The 16,318-nt window shown below is 45.4% G+C and overlaps 1 protein-coding gene across 1 annotated transcript in view; it reads right to left on the bottom strand.

Annotated features, from left to right (window-relative positions):
* TNNC1 (troponin C1, slow skeletal and cardiac type) overlaps positions 1 to 9,235 on the bottom strand; it is a 17,652-nt gene extending 8,417 nt beyond the window's left edge. The window contains exons 1-2 of the mRNA XM_019505231.1: positions 9,127 to 9,235; positions 2,897 to 2,927 (exon numbers count right to left, since the gene is read on the bottom strand). Coding sequence (XP_019360776.1) covers positions 2,897 to 2,927; positions 9,127 to 9,150 — 55 coding nt within the window. The 5' untranslated portion in view covers positions 9,151 to 9,235. The remainder of the gene's footprint in view (positions 1 to 2,896; positions 2,928 to 9,126) is intronic.
* Between the last annotated feature and the right edge of the window lie 7,083 nt (positions 9,236 to 16,318).

The raw sequence follows: 16,318 nt of genomic DNA, 5'->3' as shown, positions 1-16,318 counted from the left end.
AATAGGGCTGGCCCACGGGGGAAAACCCCCCCCCCAGCTGCCTGCAGGTAAGTTTATGAGGGGAGGGGGCATAGGTGATGTGGGGAGGGGGAGAGGGGGGAAAAAAGGCGATGTGGGGGGTGCAGATTGAGGTGGCCATGCTGAGAGGGAGAGTGGGGCTTGGCTGCACTGCCGGGCCAGATGGGATGGAGCCCTCAGGACTCCTGCACCTGCCCTGCACGGAGTAATTGTTCCTCTCCAGGGGATGCAGGGAAAGGGTGGTGGCTCCCACTGCTGTACACATCCCGGAAGTACATGGGGGAGCATGTCCCTGGATCTGTGTGGAACATGGCAGGGCAGGGTGTCACTGTGGGCTGGGGTGGAAGCTGGGCTCTTTCCCAGCCCAGCCTCCCCTCCTGCCGGGAACAGCCCAGCCCAGTGCAGCCCTGGCCCCAGCCCGCACTGGCAGCCTGTCCTGCCCCATGCAGATCCAGGGTCACATGCCTCCCGTGCCTCCCAGGGTGCAGGTAGCAGCAGGAGCCGTGCCCCCTGGACAAGCTGCTCGCAGCTCAGTCCTGAACCCTGCTAGCTGTGCAGTGCCTGCCCCTCCCCTAGTCCCAGCCCCACTCCCTCCCCACCCCTGCTGCACCAGAAGCCCTTGGCTGGGCTGCCTTGTGGCCCTACTGCTGCCCCACATTTTGTGGGGGATAAGCCCCATTAGTCCCCCACTTCTGCTGCCTATGGTTCAGGGCTTCCTGCTCTCCTGCCCTCCCTCCAGGGGCCTCTGCAACCCAGGGGGTGGGACCTGATTTGGGAGAGTGGAGTGGGGCAGAGATGCTCAATGCCACCACTGCTGCCCCTGCCAGGACCCCCACACCAGCCGCACCCCCATCGTAATGTGCCCTCTGCCCACCAACAGCAGCAGGGGGCACAACTTTGTGTTGCCACCTTTGCTGCTGCCAGGTGGGCAGGGGGCACTTCACCACCATGGCACAGCTGGCACAGGAGTCCCAACAGCAGTGGCACCAAGCTTCTTCACCCCAATTCACCCTCCTGTGCCAGGTTCTACCTCCAAGGCCACCTGGACTCCCAAGGGGAGGGTAGCAAGGTGGGGAGCTTGAGCCCACAGTGGGCAGCCCACATCTTCCCCCACCCCACCCCACCCCACCCCGCACAGGCTCTGCTCAGCTCTGCTCCAGCTGTGCCACCCATGGAGTGGAGGCCTGGGCTCTGTACCCTATTCTGGGTGCAGCAGCCATCAGGTCCCATAGCCAGGGGGCTGTGGGTTGGGACTGAGAGGTAAAGGTGGGAGCAGAGGTTTGTGGGTTAGAAGTGAGGGGCACTGGTAGGGCTGGGGTGGGTGTGGCTTGGGAATGAAGGGCAACTGCATATCAAGGCTGCTCAGCACCACAAAGCAACTGGGGAGATGACTGCAGTTTGACCTGTGTCCTGATGAGCAAAGGGGGCAGGGGGAGCTCTGATTTCCTATGATAAAAAACAAAATCAAACACCAGAATATATAGATATTCAGAATTTATTTTATTATAATGACTGAGGCGCTGATTGGCTTCCAAATTTCTTTAAAATGGTAAATATATGAATAAAACATTGTGTTCAACTGACACCTATATAAATAGGGGTTTCATTTTAATCATAGAAAAACATAGATTTGGGGGTTTTGAATCAGAGAATTTTGGATTTTTTTGTAAGCAGAGAATTTGGGATTTTTAAACAGAGAAAACCAGGATCCCTGCTGATGAGTAAGGAGTTTTGAAGACATTGTTGACAGCCATTGTCAGATGCAGTTGAGGAATCTAGCACAGCTACAATGTAATGGTTCAGTTTGTATACATAACCCCAAATTTCTACTTTTCCAGCTCTATAATTTCCATATATCTTCAATTTAAAAATATGAGCCAGATATGTCACAAGAAAAGGCTTTTTAACAGGATTTCTAGTACAGTACTTCCTTTCCATATTATATTTCAGGATTTTTGACACAGGAGTACTCAGAGGCCTGACAAAATCCCCACTATATTTATTATATGTTGTGTGTAACCTAAATAGCATTAAGATATGAACTAGCATGAAACATTATCATAGGAATTAGTCTTCTGGTTTTAATCCTTTTACTTAAGCCTTGTAATGAAGATTCATTTGCTTTGCACTTTATTTTGTCTGACTGCTGAAAGGTTGTCTATTAGGGCTGTGCAAAATTTGCCAGTCATTTCATTTCAACACTGTTTCGACCAATTTTGAGGTCAAAATAGCAAAATTGAAAAAAACAAAGGCCCTCAAAATAGCCTCGAAACAAAATGAGGCTGGTTGAAACGTTTCAAAAGTCAAAACATTTTGACCATAGGCTGGGGATGGGAAGTCAGTCCAGCTGGGCTGACTTCCCATCCCCAGCGCAAGATCCTGTAGGGGAATGAGAGAGAGCCCAGCTGGGCTGCTTTCGCATCGCCCACGCTAGATTGTGCTGTGCCCTGCGCTAGCTGGGCTGCCTCCCACCCCTGGCGCAATCTAGTATGGGAGACAGGAAAGCAGCTCAGCTGGGCTGCCTCTCACCCCTGGCACTGGGGATGGGAAGTTAGCCCAGATGGTCTGACTTCCCATCCCCAGTGAAACTTGAAGCAGTGTCAAAACGGCCTTTCTGTTTCAATGGAATGGAATGGAACAGCTGTTTTGACTCAAAATGAAATTTGAGATGAAACACTGTTCTGTTGAACTGTCGAAACTCAAGGTGAAACGGAACGGTGCCATTTCGCACAGCCCTATTGTCTATCACTTGTAGCAGCTAATTGCAGATCCTGGGTTGGCTGCTGAAGCCACAAAGTAATGCCATAGGTTGATAATGGACTTGCTGGAAGAGATAATCTTTTGTCCACAGTTATGTCAGGTTTAAAGATACACCTACCATTTTTCTGTTCTTCTGTCAACTGTTCAACCTGTAATTAAAATAAAAAGAGAAACTGATTCATTTTATTAGTCATCACTAATTGTTAATGTCATTTACATAACACACTACTGGTTCAAAAATACTTTACAAATATTAACTAACTCACAACTGCCCTTCTTGAGGTGTAGAAGGTATTTTAACTACTGTAAGTGGTGTTGACACAGTAGCTTTTTAATATATAATGTAATTCTTCACATTTAAAAATATACTATTTTTTATTTTCCTGGAGTTAAATTATTTGCTAGAGTGCATGTACTAGAAAGCTTCATTTAACTATTTGCAGTAGGGGGCCCAACTAAGAAATGTATTTTTCATATATAAAGAATACTGGGAATAATTAATTCTCTATTGTTGGGAGTCTTTAGATCAGAATTGGATGTCTTTCTAAAAGAGAGGTTCTCATTTGGCCTCTAATTGTTGTCAGACACAGGAGTAACCAAGTGAAGCTCTATAGCTTGTGTTACATGGGCAGTTAGGCTAGATAATTGTAACAGTCCATTTTGACCTTAGATTCCACAAGCCTACCAAACTGTCTAGCCTAGTGGCACTCAACCTTTCGGTTCCATGAGTCAGACAAGTTGCATGGGGCTGCTCTGTGGGCCAGATAGGACCCAATGCACCAGCACTGGGCTCCATACTATTCCCACCCAGCCCCATACACTGGGATTGGGCCCCAGAGGCCAGTGCTGCCACCACCCAGCCTCATGTGCTGGGATAAGGTCCAGTGTCATGCTGTGTGCCCAATCTAAAACATAGGGCTAAAGCCTGCAGAGCTCCTCATGGACCCATAGGCCAGATGACACAGCAGAGGGAGTCAGATCCAACCTGCATGCTGGGCATTGAGTACTCCTGACCTAGCCCATTAATAACTGATTGACCTTCATAAAGATTCATCTGCATCTCCTTTTCACTATTTTTGGATAAAGCATTCAGAGATTGCTCTTTGCTTTTGTATGTTTTTGACCCATTCCCTAACATTCAACACCCATTGAAAAGAATCTTACAGCCCAGTCTCAATTGGGGTCAGGATGGGACCTGGAAGAATAAGGGAATGTGTTAAACAGGTATTTGTTTCCTGAGTTTTATAGCATTGATTGTCATGAAAATGGAAGGCATTCTATTCCATTTTCTATTGCAATCTTAAATCACTGGTGCTCCAGGGATGTATAGTGTGCTGCAAGAAGGAGGTAAGATAGCGTAGGTAAAAGGTGTTAAATAAAGAAACAAAATGAATCTACATTACTAAATTGGAATGAGAAAAATGTGTTGTTCACCCTCCTTTCTCCTGCAAATCTTAGGTTAAATAAATAGGCTTTGTGTTCGGAACTATGAGATAGGAAAAGAGTGCATGCCTGAACAATGGCCAGGTCAGAGAGTAGCTCTGCAGTTTTTCTGCAGCCTGTTATAGGCTATAGGTAATAGTCTCCAGCCTGGCCTTGTTGCTCCCTCAGTCCACTCCACAACTGCTGCAGATCTGGGACCTATGTTGAGTTGGTGGAGAAGCAGAGGTGTTGTGACATGACTGGTATGCTTGCTTTGCTATTACACATAAATGAGTTCATTTGGCATAGCGTTCAGCTGTACTGGCCTGTAAAAGAATTTCTAATTTCTGCCATTATTATATCAAGCACAAATATCAATGAGGTCCTATTAGTATTCTAATATTATAAAAGCCTAAGTCTGCCTGTCTGTCTGTAACACTTTATTCACGCTCTGATTGGCTGACAAACAACCAATCGGAGGACGAAGAAGCATTTTGACAGAAGGCAGCCTGCCACCATGATGATGGGGACACAGGGGATGGAGCGGGGGGCCAAGGGAGGGGCCTGGCTCGATCTGGCAGCAGCTGGGGGAGGGAACAAGCAGGCCTCCTCTCCCCCTTGGGCCCAGGCCCACTCCTCTCCCCCTCCCCCTCCCCTGTGTCAGCCCCGAGCCCACTCCTCCCATCCCTGAGCGGGCCTGATGCAGGGGGTGTAGGGAAAAGCGGGCATGCCATGGCATCGGAGTTTACGGTGGGGCTGGGAGCAGGTCTGGACAGGGGCAGGAGTCTGTCCCTGCCCGCTCCCCCACATCATTCTTGATGGGCAATTGGCCAATCAGAGTGCTCCAAGCGTGGGGGAGTGCTGCCATGATTCCGAAGCTACGGAGGTTCACAGAGGGTGGGGGAGCTGAGTACAGCAGTGCTGACCTCGGCTCTCCCACCCCACTCCCTGCAAGAGGCAGAACAGTGGCATCATGGGCTGTTAGATGGTGGCACTCTGTCTCAGCCCCCTGACCTTCCTGCACCCGGCCGCCATTCTTGACGGGCAATTGGCTAGTACATTTTAATAAATAAGGAACACCAGCAGGCTGAGCAGAGTAATTCTGGGGTCATATAGGCGTACCCTGAACTGCCTTGGCAGTCAAAGTTCTTCCGGTAGATCTAATATCTTTTATAGACCAAGAGACTTTCTATTTAATTCATATAGTAGTGCCCTGAAATTTCTATAATTCAGTAGCAACATGTAGGGGGTGCACATGCACCCCCTGAGTGTGCCGGTGCACCCCCTGACAGGCTGCACTCCCTACTTAGGCGATGGGCAGGGGGGGCAGGCAGAAGTGCCAGTGCCTCCCTGTGAGTGCCGGTGGAGAAGTGGGACCGCTGGATGAAGTGCTGCGGCCGCTTCCAGGAGTGCCGCATCCGCTTCCTGGTTGGCGCGATCGGCCATGGGGGGACTCCCCCCACACACAGTCAGTGAGATTGCCCTCCCTGACTAAGGTGGTACCAGTTGCCCATGCTACAATTCATATAGTAGTCCCCTGAACTATCTTAACACACTTTCTCTTATTTGAGCCTACTTTCTTCTCTGGGCATGTGCCTTCTTGACTTTACTGTTGCACTGATCCTATTAAACTTCTCCACAGAATTTAATGAAGCATTGGGTGCCTTCCTGACTCCTTTCCTCCATTACTTCACCGAATATTGCATCTATGTAGCTATCCATAGCCCTCATCTATCACTACGTTGTTTACACAGATTCATTTCTAATCCCTTTTTTTAAATCTTTACCTACCACTTTTGGGTAGATTATAACCAATCTAGAATTATTTCTCCACTCCATATCATGGTAAACCATAGTTATTACCTGCTGCTTCCTCTATTAGTATGTCCTGTGTCTTTCTGAGGACATCATCCATACATTCAACACCCTCTACATTTCAGTCCTGGGTCCTGACAGGCAGTAAGTTTTTCAAAGCCCTTTAATCCAGAATTGCCTGCTATTGTATCCTCTCTTGAGAACATATTGAGGTTTGTACTAGCACGTGTCAAGAGTTTTTGAATTTCTCATTGAAAACTGCCAGCCCCATAACAGGGGTAGAGAAAATGCTTTTACTTAGAGGACAAATACCATATTTACCTGAATCCAACTAAGTTTGGTACCTGGGGCAAACCCACAGCGGCAGCCCACCCTTGCTCTGTGCACAGATCTGGGGGGCACCTCCCCCCCCACCATGCTTCCCTGTTCACCCTCTCCTTGCTACAGCGTTGCTGGCCCTGATGTAAACTGTTCTGTCCTAGCTCATATTGCAGCTGTCTTGGGTGCACATGTAGATGCTGTACCTGGGAGTGGTTTATTCTGGCTCAAACTGCTCCAGACTTTATTGCTTCAAATTAATTACATGTGTAGATGCACACGCTGATAACAATAGCAACACAACTCTTCTTTAACATTTCATCATGAAATCTGAACTCTTTGTGCCCTGCCATCCATGATGAAAGGCAAGCAGCTGCAGATTGCTTCTTCATTGTTTTGGCAATAGTTGGAGGCTCAGAAGGCATGAGCTATATCCAGTAAACAAATGTCTGTTGCCTCCCATGTAACATAACACTTTTGGTATGCGAGTTATTTATAATCCCCACTGACTGAGGTACTAGAGATAAAGATAAACCTTGTGATTGTTCCCAGAAGCTGAATGACAGTGGTATTTATCCTTGTGTTTCTTATTTGGACATTTGTCCCTGGCATTGATCTTAGTACTGTTCATCTGAGTCTGAAAACTTTACCAGAATAGCTCTGCATTTGTATAACCTTATGTAGGCACAAGTGACCCTCTGGGTTTTCTTAGTGCATTGTATTTTATAAAAATCAATTCAATATTTGTTTGTTAAAATATGCCATCATCTCACAACAATACAACAAAAAAAAGTATTTAACTAAAGTCTCCTTGAGCACATCTACACATGCAAATAATGTGGGAGCAGTTTAGTATAGTAATCTACACAGTAAGCTCTCCTGGGCATGCATCTACATGTGCAAACACATAGTGTGCCTTAAGATGGGGGAGCAGGCAGCTCCCTGGGCTGGCTGCTCCTCGTGTTGAGGCACACTGCACATAGCTGTTCTGCAGCTGGCTGGGGCGCAGTGTGCCTCTAGATGGGGGCTCCATGTGCCTCAGCATACGGGCTCTGCAGCAGAGCCCCCACGCTGAGGCACTTGGAGACAGGGGAGCTGCCTGCTCCCCTGTCTCTGTGTTTGTCCCGGCACACAGTGCTTTGGCGTGCTTTGAACCATTTTGTTTTTTTGGGAGGGGTAGTGGGAGGCTTGCTACCAGGAAATCCCAGTAACAAATTTTGCCTCAGCGCTGCAAATTAGCAGTGAGGCAAATGGTTTAACATGAAATATGTGTGTTTTCTGGCACCAGAAAGAGGTTTGCAGTGCTACAACCTCATGTGCCTGCACATCTGGATCCAGCTCTCGAGTGTATTTCTTGGTGCTTTTAAAGTATTTGATGCAAATCACTTCAATTTGTTAAAATGTGCCATCATCTTGCAACAGTACAACAAAAAACAAATATTTAACTAGAATCTCATTTTTAACCTGTTTTTAAAAGCAGTCAGGAACAACCCTCACACACAACTACTAGGCAGAACACCTAAAATATCAGAAACGCCCTTTTAACTTGCCACAAGCAAAGCAGAGGGATGAGAGTCACTGAAGTCAATGGAATTAGATCAGGGATTCATATTTTATGCCATATATGGTGTTCAACATTAAGCAATATGAAAGGAGGCTAAAATTTGTGCATGGGATTTTTTTCCTACACTAACTCTTTGTGCTACAGAATGCATTCCATCAGTCTGAGTGACAGATCCATTTGGCTAATTTTTAGCATTGCTGACTTAAGAAATATTTCACCTTTTCATTTTGGAGTGTATATCTAATATCCCTAAATACTATGGAACTTGAGTTAAACAGCCATAAAGAGGCATGCATTTTTTTTAGTGTTTAGGTCACCCTTTTTATTCCTTTCTTTAAAGATCTGTTGTCTTATTCTACAACCCTGACCTGATCAGGTTCACTGAAACCACTAAAAGCACAGTTTGTAGAATAGAGTTCCAGGCTTGTGAAGTTTTTAAATATTGACAAAAAGTCATAGATTAGGCAAATATGATAAACAGCTGTTTTTTTGTCATATGTCAGTCAGGATCTCTGTTTCTTTAGAATCTACCCATAACTCATTTATCATTGTGGTGGTGATAAAAATATAAAGTCATAATCAGTTGTCAAAATCTACAACCCTATATGTAACCAGATAGTCATGAAAGTCATGCACAGAATGTGGTAGCAAAGATTCATACATTACAGAATGCAAAGATACCATTTAATTTACATATAATCAGTTGTTTAAGGCACAATATAATGTAGTTTTTCTATTTATTAAAAGGGAGAAAAAAGATTTTGGATTTATAGAATAAACTACATGGCCAGCTAAGTAAGGCAAAATTGCATCTCACTAAGTTTCTGCCACTGTTTTTATCACGTACAGTGAGCATAATTGGCAGTATGTTTTCTCAGAGTGGATATCAATAGCAAGGAGACAAACTTTTTGTGAGTAATTTTGGTGCACAAGAATGAATTCACCTAGTCCTGTGTAAAGCCAGGAACTTAAGATTACATTTAAGTTTCATCTCTTTTTTTTCACAACACAGAACCAGGGGAGGACTTGTTATAAATATTTTAGTGGGATACTTACAGGAACATTTGCTCCTAAGTATTTTCCTGTTAATTATTTGTAGAATAAAACTAAACATGAATGAGTACTGTGTCTTCTTACACCTTTGGGAGATTAGCAAAATCACACAAAAAAATCTTTATAATATCTCAAAATCAATCCTAGACAAAAGTTATATTTAAAAACATACTTACTGCTGCCTTATAGATATCATCCATGGTTAATTATTGGCGGTCACAAGCTGGACAGAGGACAAGTGGTACACAAACAAACGTTAAGTCTCTGTCAGATCTCACTTCCTTTTGTCACTGCTAATATAGCAGGCTGACAGCCCTAAATGGGCTGCAGCTTACTGCATCACCAAACCACTATATATATCTATGTATCTCAGTGATACCCACTCCAAGTGGGAATTTGTCACCCCTATGGGAAGGGAAGTTATACAAAGCCAGTAGCTCTGCATTCCAAGGCCCCAATCCAGCTTTTACTGAAATCAATAGTTTTACTTTTAGCTTCAGTAGGATCAGGATTGGGCCTCTTTAAACTCATTGCTATCCTTAGATCCTCAGCCAGATTGGTTAAATATATGTCACTGTGTCAAGGGTGCCTATAAGGGGAAACCCATACTACCCCTATAAAAAATCAGGCCCAAAATGCAAGCTTTACCTGTGCCTATTGATCCTTTTATTGCTCAGCCTTATTACTACTGAAAATATCTGAATAACAATTAGGTAGTTCATTACATGGGTACCAGCAAATATTCAGGTCAAGTTAAGAATCTGATCCAGTTTCTCTTGAACTCAGTAGCAAAATATCTCTACAAGTCAGTGGGAATGGGAGCAAGTCTGAAAATGCTGGGGCAGCTGGAAATGTTTGGGCAGCTGGCCCCTTTTGTTGTGACAGCAGAGACCAAGCCCTGAATCCAGAACTCCTAATCTCTGGAAAAATTTAAATCAAAACTCGAATATTGTAGGGTACATCCATTTCTTCTGTATTTGTCTATAGGAGCAAAAAAAAAACCCAAAACCTCAATCAGAAGAGCTTTCAATGAGCAATATGTGCACCCTTCTTATCACCAAAACACCAGAAAAGCCTGTCCTGTGAGTTTATATCAAATTGTACAGCTATGAAAAACATGATGCAAAATGGACCATGGGTGTTTATTTTTCTGATCCACTGAGTGTCTTTAAGCATATCGCTTAACCTCTCAGTAGATCAGTTTCTTTGTCTGCAAACCTTTGTAAAGCATTTTGGCCGTGTCCCCATGAGTGGAAATGTGTGTTTCCGGAGGGACAGATAGCAGCAGCACAATTTTTGCCACTGCTACTTGTCCCCAGGGAACACACCTGCATAAATGCTCTGGTACACAGCAAGTTGCCCCATGTGGGGTAGGGAGGGCTAGGGCCAGCACCTGGGATGGTCCCAGCAGCTTTACTTGGGGTCCTGGGGGCCTCCTGGGGCTGCAGCAGTAGCAATCTGTGTACACAGAGCCTGACCCGCAGCTGGAGTGTAGTCTCTGGCCAGCCAGGCTCTGGTTTCAAGTGGTGCATGCAGCTGCCACCAGGAGATCCCCATATCAAAAAACCCATGCTGCAAATTAGCAGTGCAGCAAATGCGTGCATGTGCAGTGCGTGCAGTTTAAGGCACCACAGATGGATTTGTGGCACTGCAAACCGCATGTGCGCACGTGTGGAGAGGCACCCTTTGAGAGCTTTCTTCTTCTCCTTCCCAGAATACCACTAGTTCAGTTGTTTGGTCTCACTCCTGAAAAAGTTTGAATGCCCTTGAGACGAAATTGAAACCATGTTTCCTCATCTGAGGGTGTGGACACGCATAACAATGCAACTGTTCCCAAATTTCACTGATTGGGAACTAGTTCACAATTGTTGCAAGTCAGAGGTGTCCCCATGCTCAACATCCTGTCATTCAACGTAGTGGTCTTCTTTTAGGTGCTCAAGTGCTGTGGAGGTGGGAGTGAGCACCCAGCCCAGAATGCCTCATAGTGGGTGTCTGGGGGGGAAGTGCTTGCATCCATGCTCTGGAGGTCCCAGGGCATGAGTGACCTGTGACTGAGCACATTTTCAGTTTTCTACTTTCCTTCTTTCTGAGCTTAATAAACATCAATAGTTTGCAATTGACTGATATCTGCAGTGTACTTGCCTGATATGGGGTGGCCACAAGTGGGAAGAGAGTGCTTGGATCCACCCTTTTGAGTTCCCATGGTCTGAAGGGCCATGATGAGGAGCTACAGTCAAATACAGAGTGAGGACACAGCTGTTTGTTAGAAGATAGTTTTTACTGAACAAGTAGTGCAAGGGAACTCATTGATAAAAACGGCCAACAAAATGGGTAGAGAAGGGGCAGTAGAGTTCTAGTCACGTACTCTAGTGGCCAGTTGCAGAGTTGTGGAGGCAGGGAAAAAATGTGGTGTGGAGTACCTGAAGGACCAAACAGATCTGTGTCATGGTGCCCATACAAGACATGTACCCAGTTCAGCGTGCACTGGTTCAAAAGAGTGCCTGATTTTCCAAGTACACTTTTGAACCATTCCAGGAGACTTAAACCAGCTTTCTGGGCTTAAATGTCTCTCCATTTCAGGTTTAAACCAAATTTAAACTGGGCTAAGTGTTACCTGTGCCCATGCTAGGGTTGGGTATTTGAGTGGTCATATAAAGTTTGGTTAACTGACTGGTCAAATATTGGTCAAAAATTACCAAAACTTGCCAATAGGTTCAAATAATACACAGAAAAAGTACAATTTTTCCATTAAGAAATGTGTCAAAAAACAATTTAAAAAATCATATTTCTGTCAAGAAAACTATAAAAAAGTAGGGTTTTTTAAAAAAATTGCTATAATCTTTGACCAGTCAAAAATATGTAGTCAATTGACACTATTTGACCAGTCAATTGACTGGCTTTTCAATCCTAGTCCATACCATGAGATGAATGCTCTAACCACTAGACTGTTAATGATAGGAGAGGACCAGTATTTCCTTACCTCCATGCCTCAGTTTTGAAGGAAACTGAAAATTGCTTCTGGATTTTGCTTAAGGCAGTGTTTCTCAACCCATGGTATGCGTACTCCTGGGGGTATGCGAGACACGGGTAGGGGGTATGTGGGTGGTGCATTTTAAGTTTGGCCTGCCTCCCCGCCCACCGGGTTGGAGGCATCTTTGCCTACTCAGGCCAGAAGTTCCGGCCGCCGCATCTCCTGCCACGTCCAGTGCGCCGGGACTTTCACTCCCCAGCATTAACGTGCCAGGGGATAGGAAGAGAGACCCTGTTCAGGCTGCCTTGCCCTGGGCCATGGTCCATGAGGAAAAAGTGGGACTCGGCTCATGGCGGTGAAATTGGAAGTGCCATGGTGGGACTTCCGGTTTCACTTTTGCCATGGTAATCGGCAGGGGGTACGTAAGGTACCAAAGGTTGAGAACCACTGGTTTAAAGTCCAATCCAGTAATCTCAGTGAACGCTGGCTGATTATCTCTGCTAAGCAGGACAGGAGGAGAATGCCTAGTTTGTGGAGCACCTGGAGCTCTGGCATGGCTACCTAAATACTGTCAAGACTGAAGTGCTTCTACGTATGTCCAGAAGGCATCAGAAGAACTTTAACATAAGGAAATGTAAGCAGCTATGGGCTTTAGGTATTTCCTAGTTTAGAGAATGCCTGAATGGGGGTTTGGGTTTAGATTTTAGATTAAAGTGTCTAACTCCCACCAGTTCCCACTTAAGGTGCTTAAATCCTTTTGAGGGTCCAAGATTTTATCACTCCTTGTTAGCATATACAGGCTGGGCCAAATCCTGTCCTCTATTACACTGGGATAAATTCAGAATCATTGACTGATGTTAATGGATTTACTCTGGATTTTCACTAGTAAAACTGAAATCAAGGAACAAGTTAATTATCTTGAATTGTATCATATGCATAAATAAATGCACAGAAATTGTTTGATATATTGTTGAAAACCACAAGTCTGGAAAACATAACAAGATATTTTTTTTCTAGTGGCTGAGAGCTCCCCCTTGTGTCTAAATCAGCTATTGCTGAACTACCATATGTTCAAATGTATAACTTTTTTTCTGTCCAAAACAGAACTCTTAAAGCAGTGTTCTCCACCCGTGGGTCACGACCCAAAAGTGGGTTGCAAGAATATATGAAAGGGTTGTGAACAAACTTTAAAAAAGGATCAACAAATTTTAAAAATAGGTTCTCCTTTAAAGGAGAAAAATGTGAGAAGCTGTGGCTTTTCCCTTGCAGGCTGGCAGATGTCCAGGGGTCCAGGGTATCCAGGGGTCAAAATCACCCCCTGCACTGTTCCCTTGCAGCGCGAAGAACAGCCGAATGTGCTGTATGTGGTGCATCGTCTGGATGTGGCCTAAAGTGCTTTATTTTACAAAATCGACACTAAAAACAATAGCTTTCACTACACTATTCAATACAAGTATTGAACATCCACAGTTGGCTTAAGTGTAAGCTTTGAAAATTAGACTACAGGTGGATTCTCTCTGCTCTCTCTGGGTAGGTGTCCACACTAGAAGGGGCTGAAAGTAAGAAAATGACTTTGTGTATCATTTTTTAAATGGGTTCTGTTTCTCAGGTATTAAAAAGGACCTTTTCCCCTCTAACATCCTGTATTTTTCCTTTTTTTTTTACAAAATTATTGTTAAGACTGCTTCTAAGCTTTCAGTTTTTCTGGTTTGTGTAAGAAAACATGCTTTTTAGTTACAAAGACTTTTTAATAATGATTTTGGTAAAAATATCACCCCTCAAGAATTGAAAATAATTCAAATCATTTTTTTCAATTAAACCAAAGAAAGTTTTAACATCTCCAACCCATACCATAACTAGCATAATTAGTAATCTTGTATGCACTGTTGTCAGGCAAGCCAAAGAATGAATGAAGGCTTAAAACTAGCTAGCCACAGGGGGCATTTGTACACGTTACTGGGTTTCTCTAGCTAAAGATATTCCCTCAGTTTATTTCACTTGTGCAATGTACCACAACAAATGACGTTACATTCACGTTACGTAACAGGTTTAAGACTCATAATTGGTTAATATGCTATTACCAGTAAAGGTGCTAGGGGGCACCTCATAACAATTTTACCTTCTTTACCTCCTAGTACAGACTTGTCCAACATATGGCCTGCAGCCCACCGTGCGGCCCTTCAGGTTGTTTTCTGAGACCCAAGGTGCTGCAACAAGAAACAAAAGTAAACACCGTACTTTCGTTTCGGGGGGGTGATGTGATACTGCTTCCTGTGAGGTCTTTGAATATGGTTTGCCGGCCTACTGGGTGATAAAAAGTTCATGATCCGGCCCCACATTCAAAAAGGTTGGAAACCCCTGTCCTAGCACTAAGTTACAGCAGGGGGCAGTTTAGAAATGTATCAGTGATTGGTTTATTTTTTGGGGTGGCTTTTGGTTCCATTCCTCCCCACCCCCCAAAATGTTTTCCATTTACTCAGCTAATTCATTGTTGGGTGCTTTCTCTTGGTGCTCTCCCCAACAAATCTACGTTTTCCCCTCCCATCACTTTGAGGACTGTTGGGGTTTATAGTGGGGCCCCAAATTCAAAGACTGGAATTGTTGCCTGATGGGTGAAGTGTCTTTTGCTGCTTGCAGCCATCATGCCGCCTGGCCAGAGAAAGCCTGGGTGAATGCTAGGGGAACCTTGAGGCACAAAGGTGGGGTGCTGTTTTTGGGAAACACTCTCTCAGCACTGGTCACTAATCAGAATTGTTGTTGCACTGAAGCCCCTAATTCAAAGATCAAAAGGAATTGTTGCTTGCTTGGTGGACTGTCTTTGGATGCTTGCAGTCATCACCCTGGCAGCCGGGCTCCATGTTAGGGGGACCTCGGTGACCAGGGGCACAAATGTGAGGTGCTGTTTTTGGGAAACATGAAAGGCTGCCTTGGCCAGCCCTCACCTCCAGCCTTGAGTGGAGCTCAGGTGGCCAGCATAAGCAGTATTGTGTGTGTGTGCGGGTTGGGGGGGACATGGGGTTTTTTTGGTCTGGAGTCCCATAAACAGTCTCCCTGCACAGACCACAAATCAGAACCCCACACAAGGACTTTTCTGCCAGTCAGCGAAGCATTTTCAGATGCTCTCCCCGAAAAATGTATTTGCGTGGTTAATTTCGGGGACCACCAGTAAGGGGCTTTTCCTTTTTCTAAACCTGTTTTCCCATGCAGCATCTTTCATCATTTTAAAAAAACAAAACCAACTTCAAGCATGCTTGCAATTCTGCCTCAGGGAACACAATTGGAAACCATGCAAACACAGCTTATCTCTTTTTTAGTGGGCATTGATTGCCAGCCTACCCATACCTCACACACCTCCTCCCCCAGTGTACCCACTTTTTCCCCCTCTCCCATCACTGGGGAGACTCTTGGGGTTTCCAGTGGAGCCCTGAATTTGAAGGCCAAAAGGAATTGAGGTGGTTTAATTTACCACGATAAAACAAAATATACCACAAGAGGTCAACGTGTATTTTCACATGCGACTAAGCTAGCAAAATGCTGATTTTTGCCAGCTACCCTGGGAACACCGAGGGCTGCACTGCAGCCACTTCAAAAACTGCATGCAATCAGGCTCAGTCACAGATGAATGACCTCAGTTGGGACTTCTCAAGGGACCTGTTTTGCACAGAGCCAGAAACGAGCTTGTCCACTACTACTGTCTTCCCACACGTTTTGGCAGGAAACACACAGGATGATCAACATTCTCCGGGTGCCCTTTGTGACAATTGCCCTCTTTGAAATGCAAAGGGTGCCCTGAGAATAGAAGCTGTTCCTTCTTGCATTTTTAAACCATTGGGAGGCAAATGCATATAACTATTACATTTAAAAAACCCACAGGGATAGGGATTAGGGCTGTGTGCAACTTTGGGGGCTGATTCGATTTGGAGGAGATTCGGCCCAATTCATGGCCAAATCTCTGAATCTGAATTGAAACAGGGGACCAGTTAAAAGGTCCAAATCAGTTCAAAGCTCTCTGAATCTTCAGAAAAGATTCAGACAGCTTTGGCGATTTGGGCAGTCTCCACCCACTGCATCAGTAAGCTGGACCGGGGCTTCAAGCTGGTAAGTAGGGGGCTGGGGAGGGAGGCTGGAGTGGAGGAAGCAGACCATGGGGGGACCCCTGCCAGGCCCCATCCCCTGCCTGCTCCCCCAGCCCCCGTGACCTGCTCCCACAGGCCTCCTATGGCTGCCCTGCTCGCCCCAGCTCATGGTACTTTAAAAAAAACCTGGACTCACTGGGTGCTGCTGGGCAAGGGGGCAATCCCCGCTGCCCCCCACAGCTCCATGGTACATGGGGGGCTCTGCCATTGACCTCCCACCCCTCCCCTGCTGTCCCAGCCCCCCCCCACATGGCTTCAATG

Source organism: Gavialis gangeticus, unplaced genomic scaffold, assembly GCF_001723915.1.
Source record: "Gavialis gangeticus isolate Ggan-Ray unplaced genomic scaffold, GavGan_comp1, whole genome shotgun sequence".
Taxonomy (NCBI): Eukaryota; Metazoa; Chordata; order Crocodylia; family Gavialidae; genus Gavialis; species Gavialis gangeticus.
This window is presented reverse-complemented; position numbering and strand designations above follow the sequence as displayed.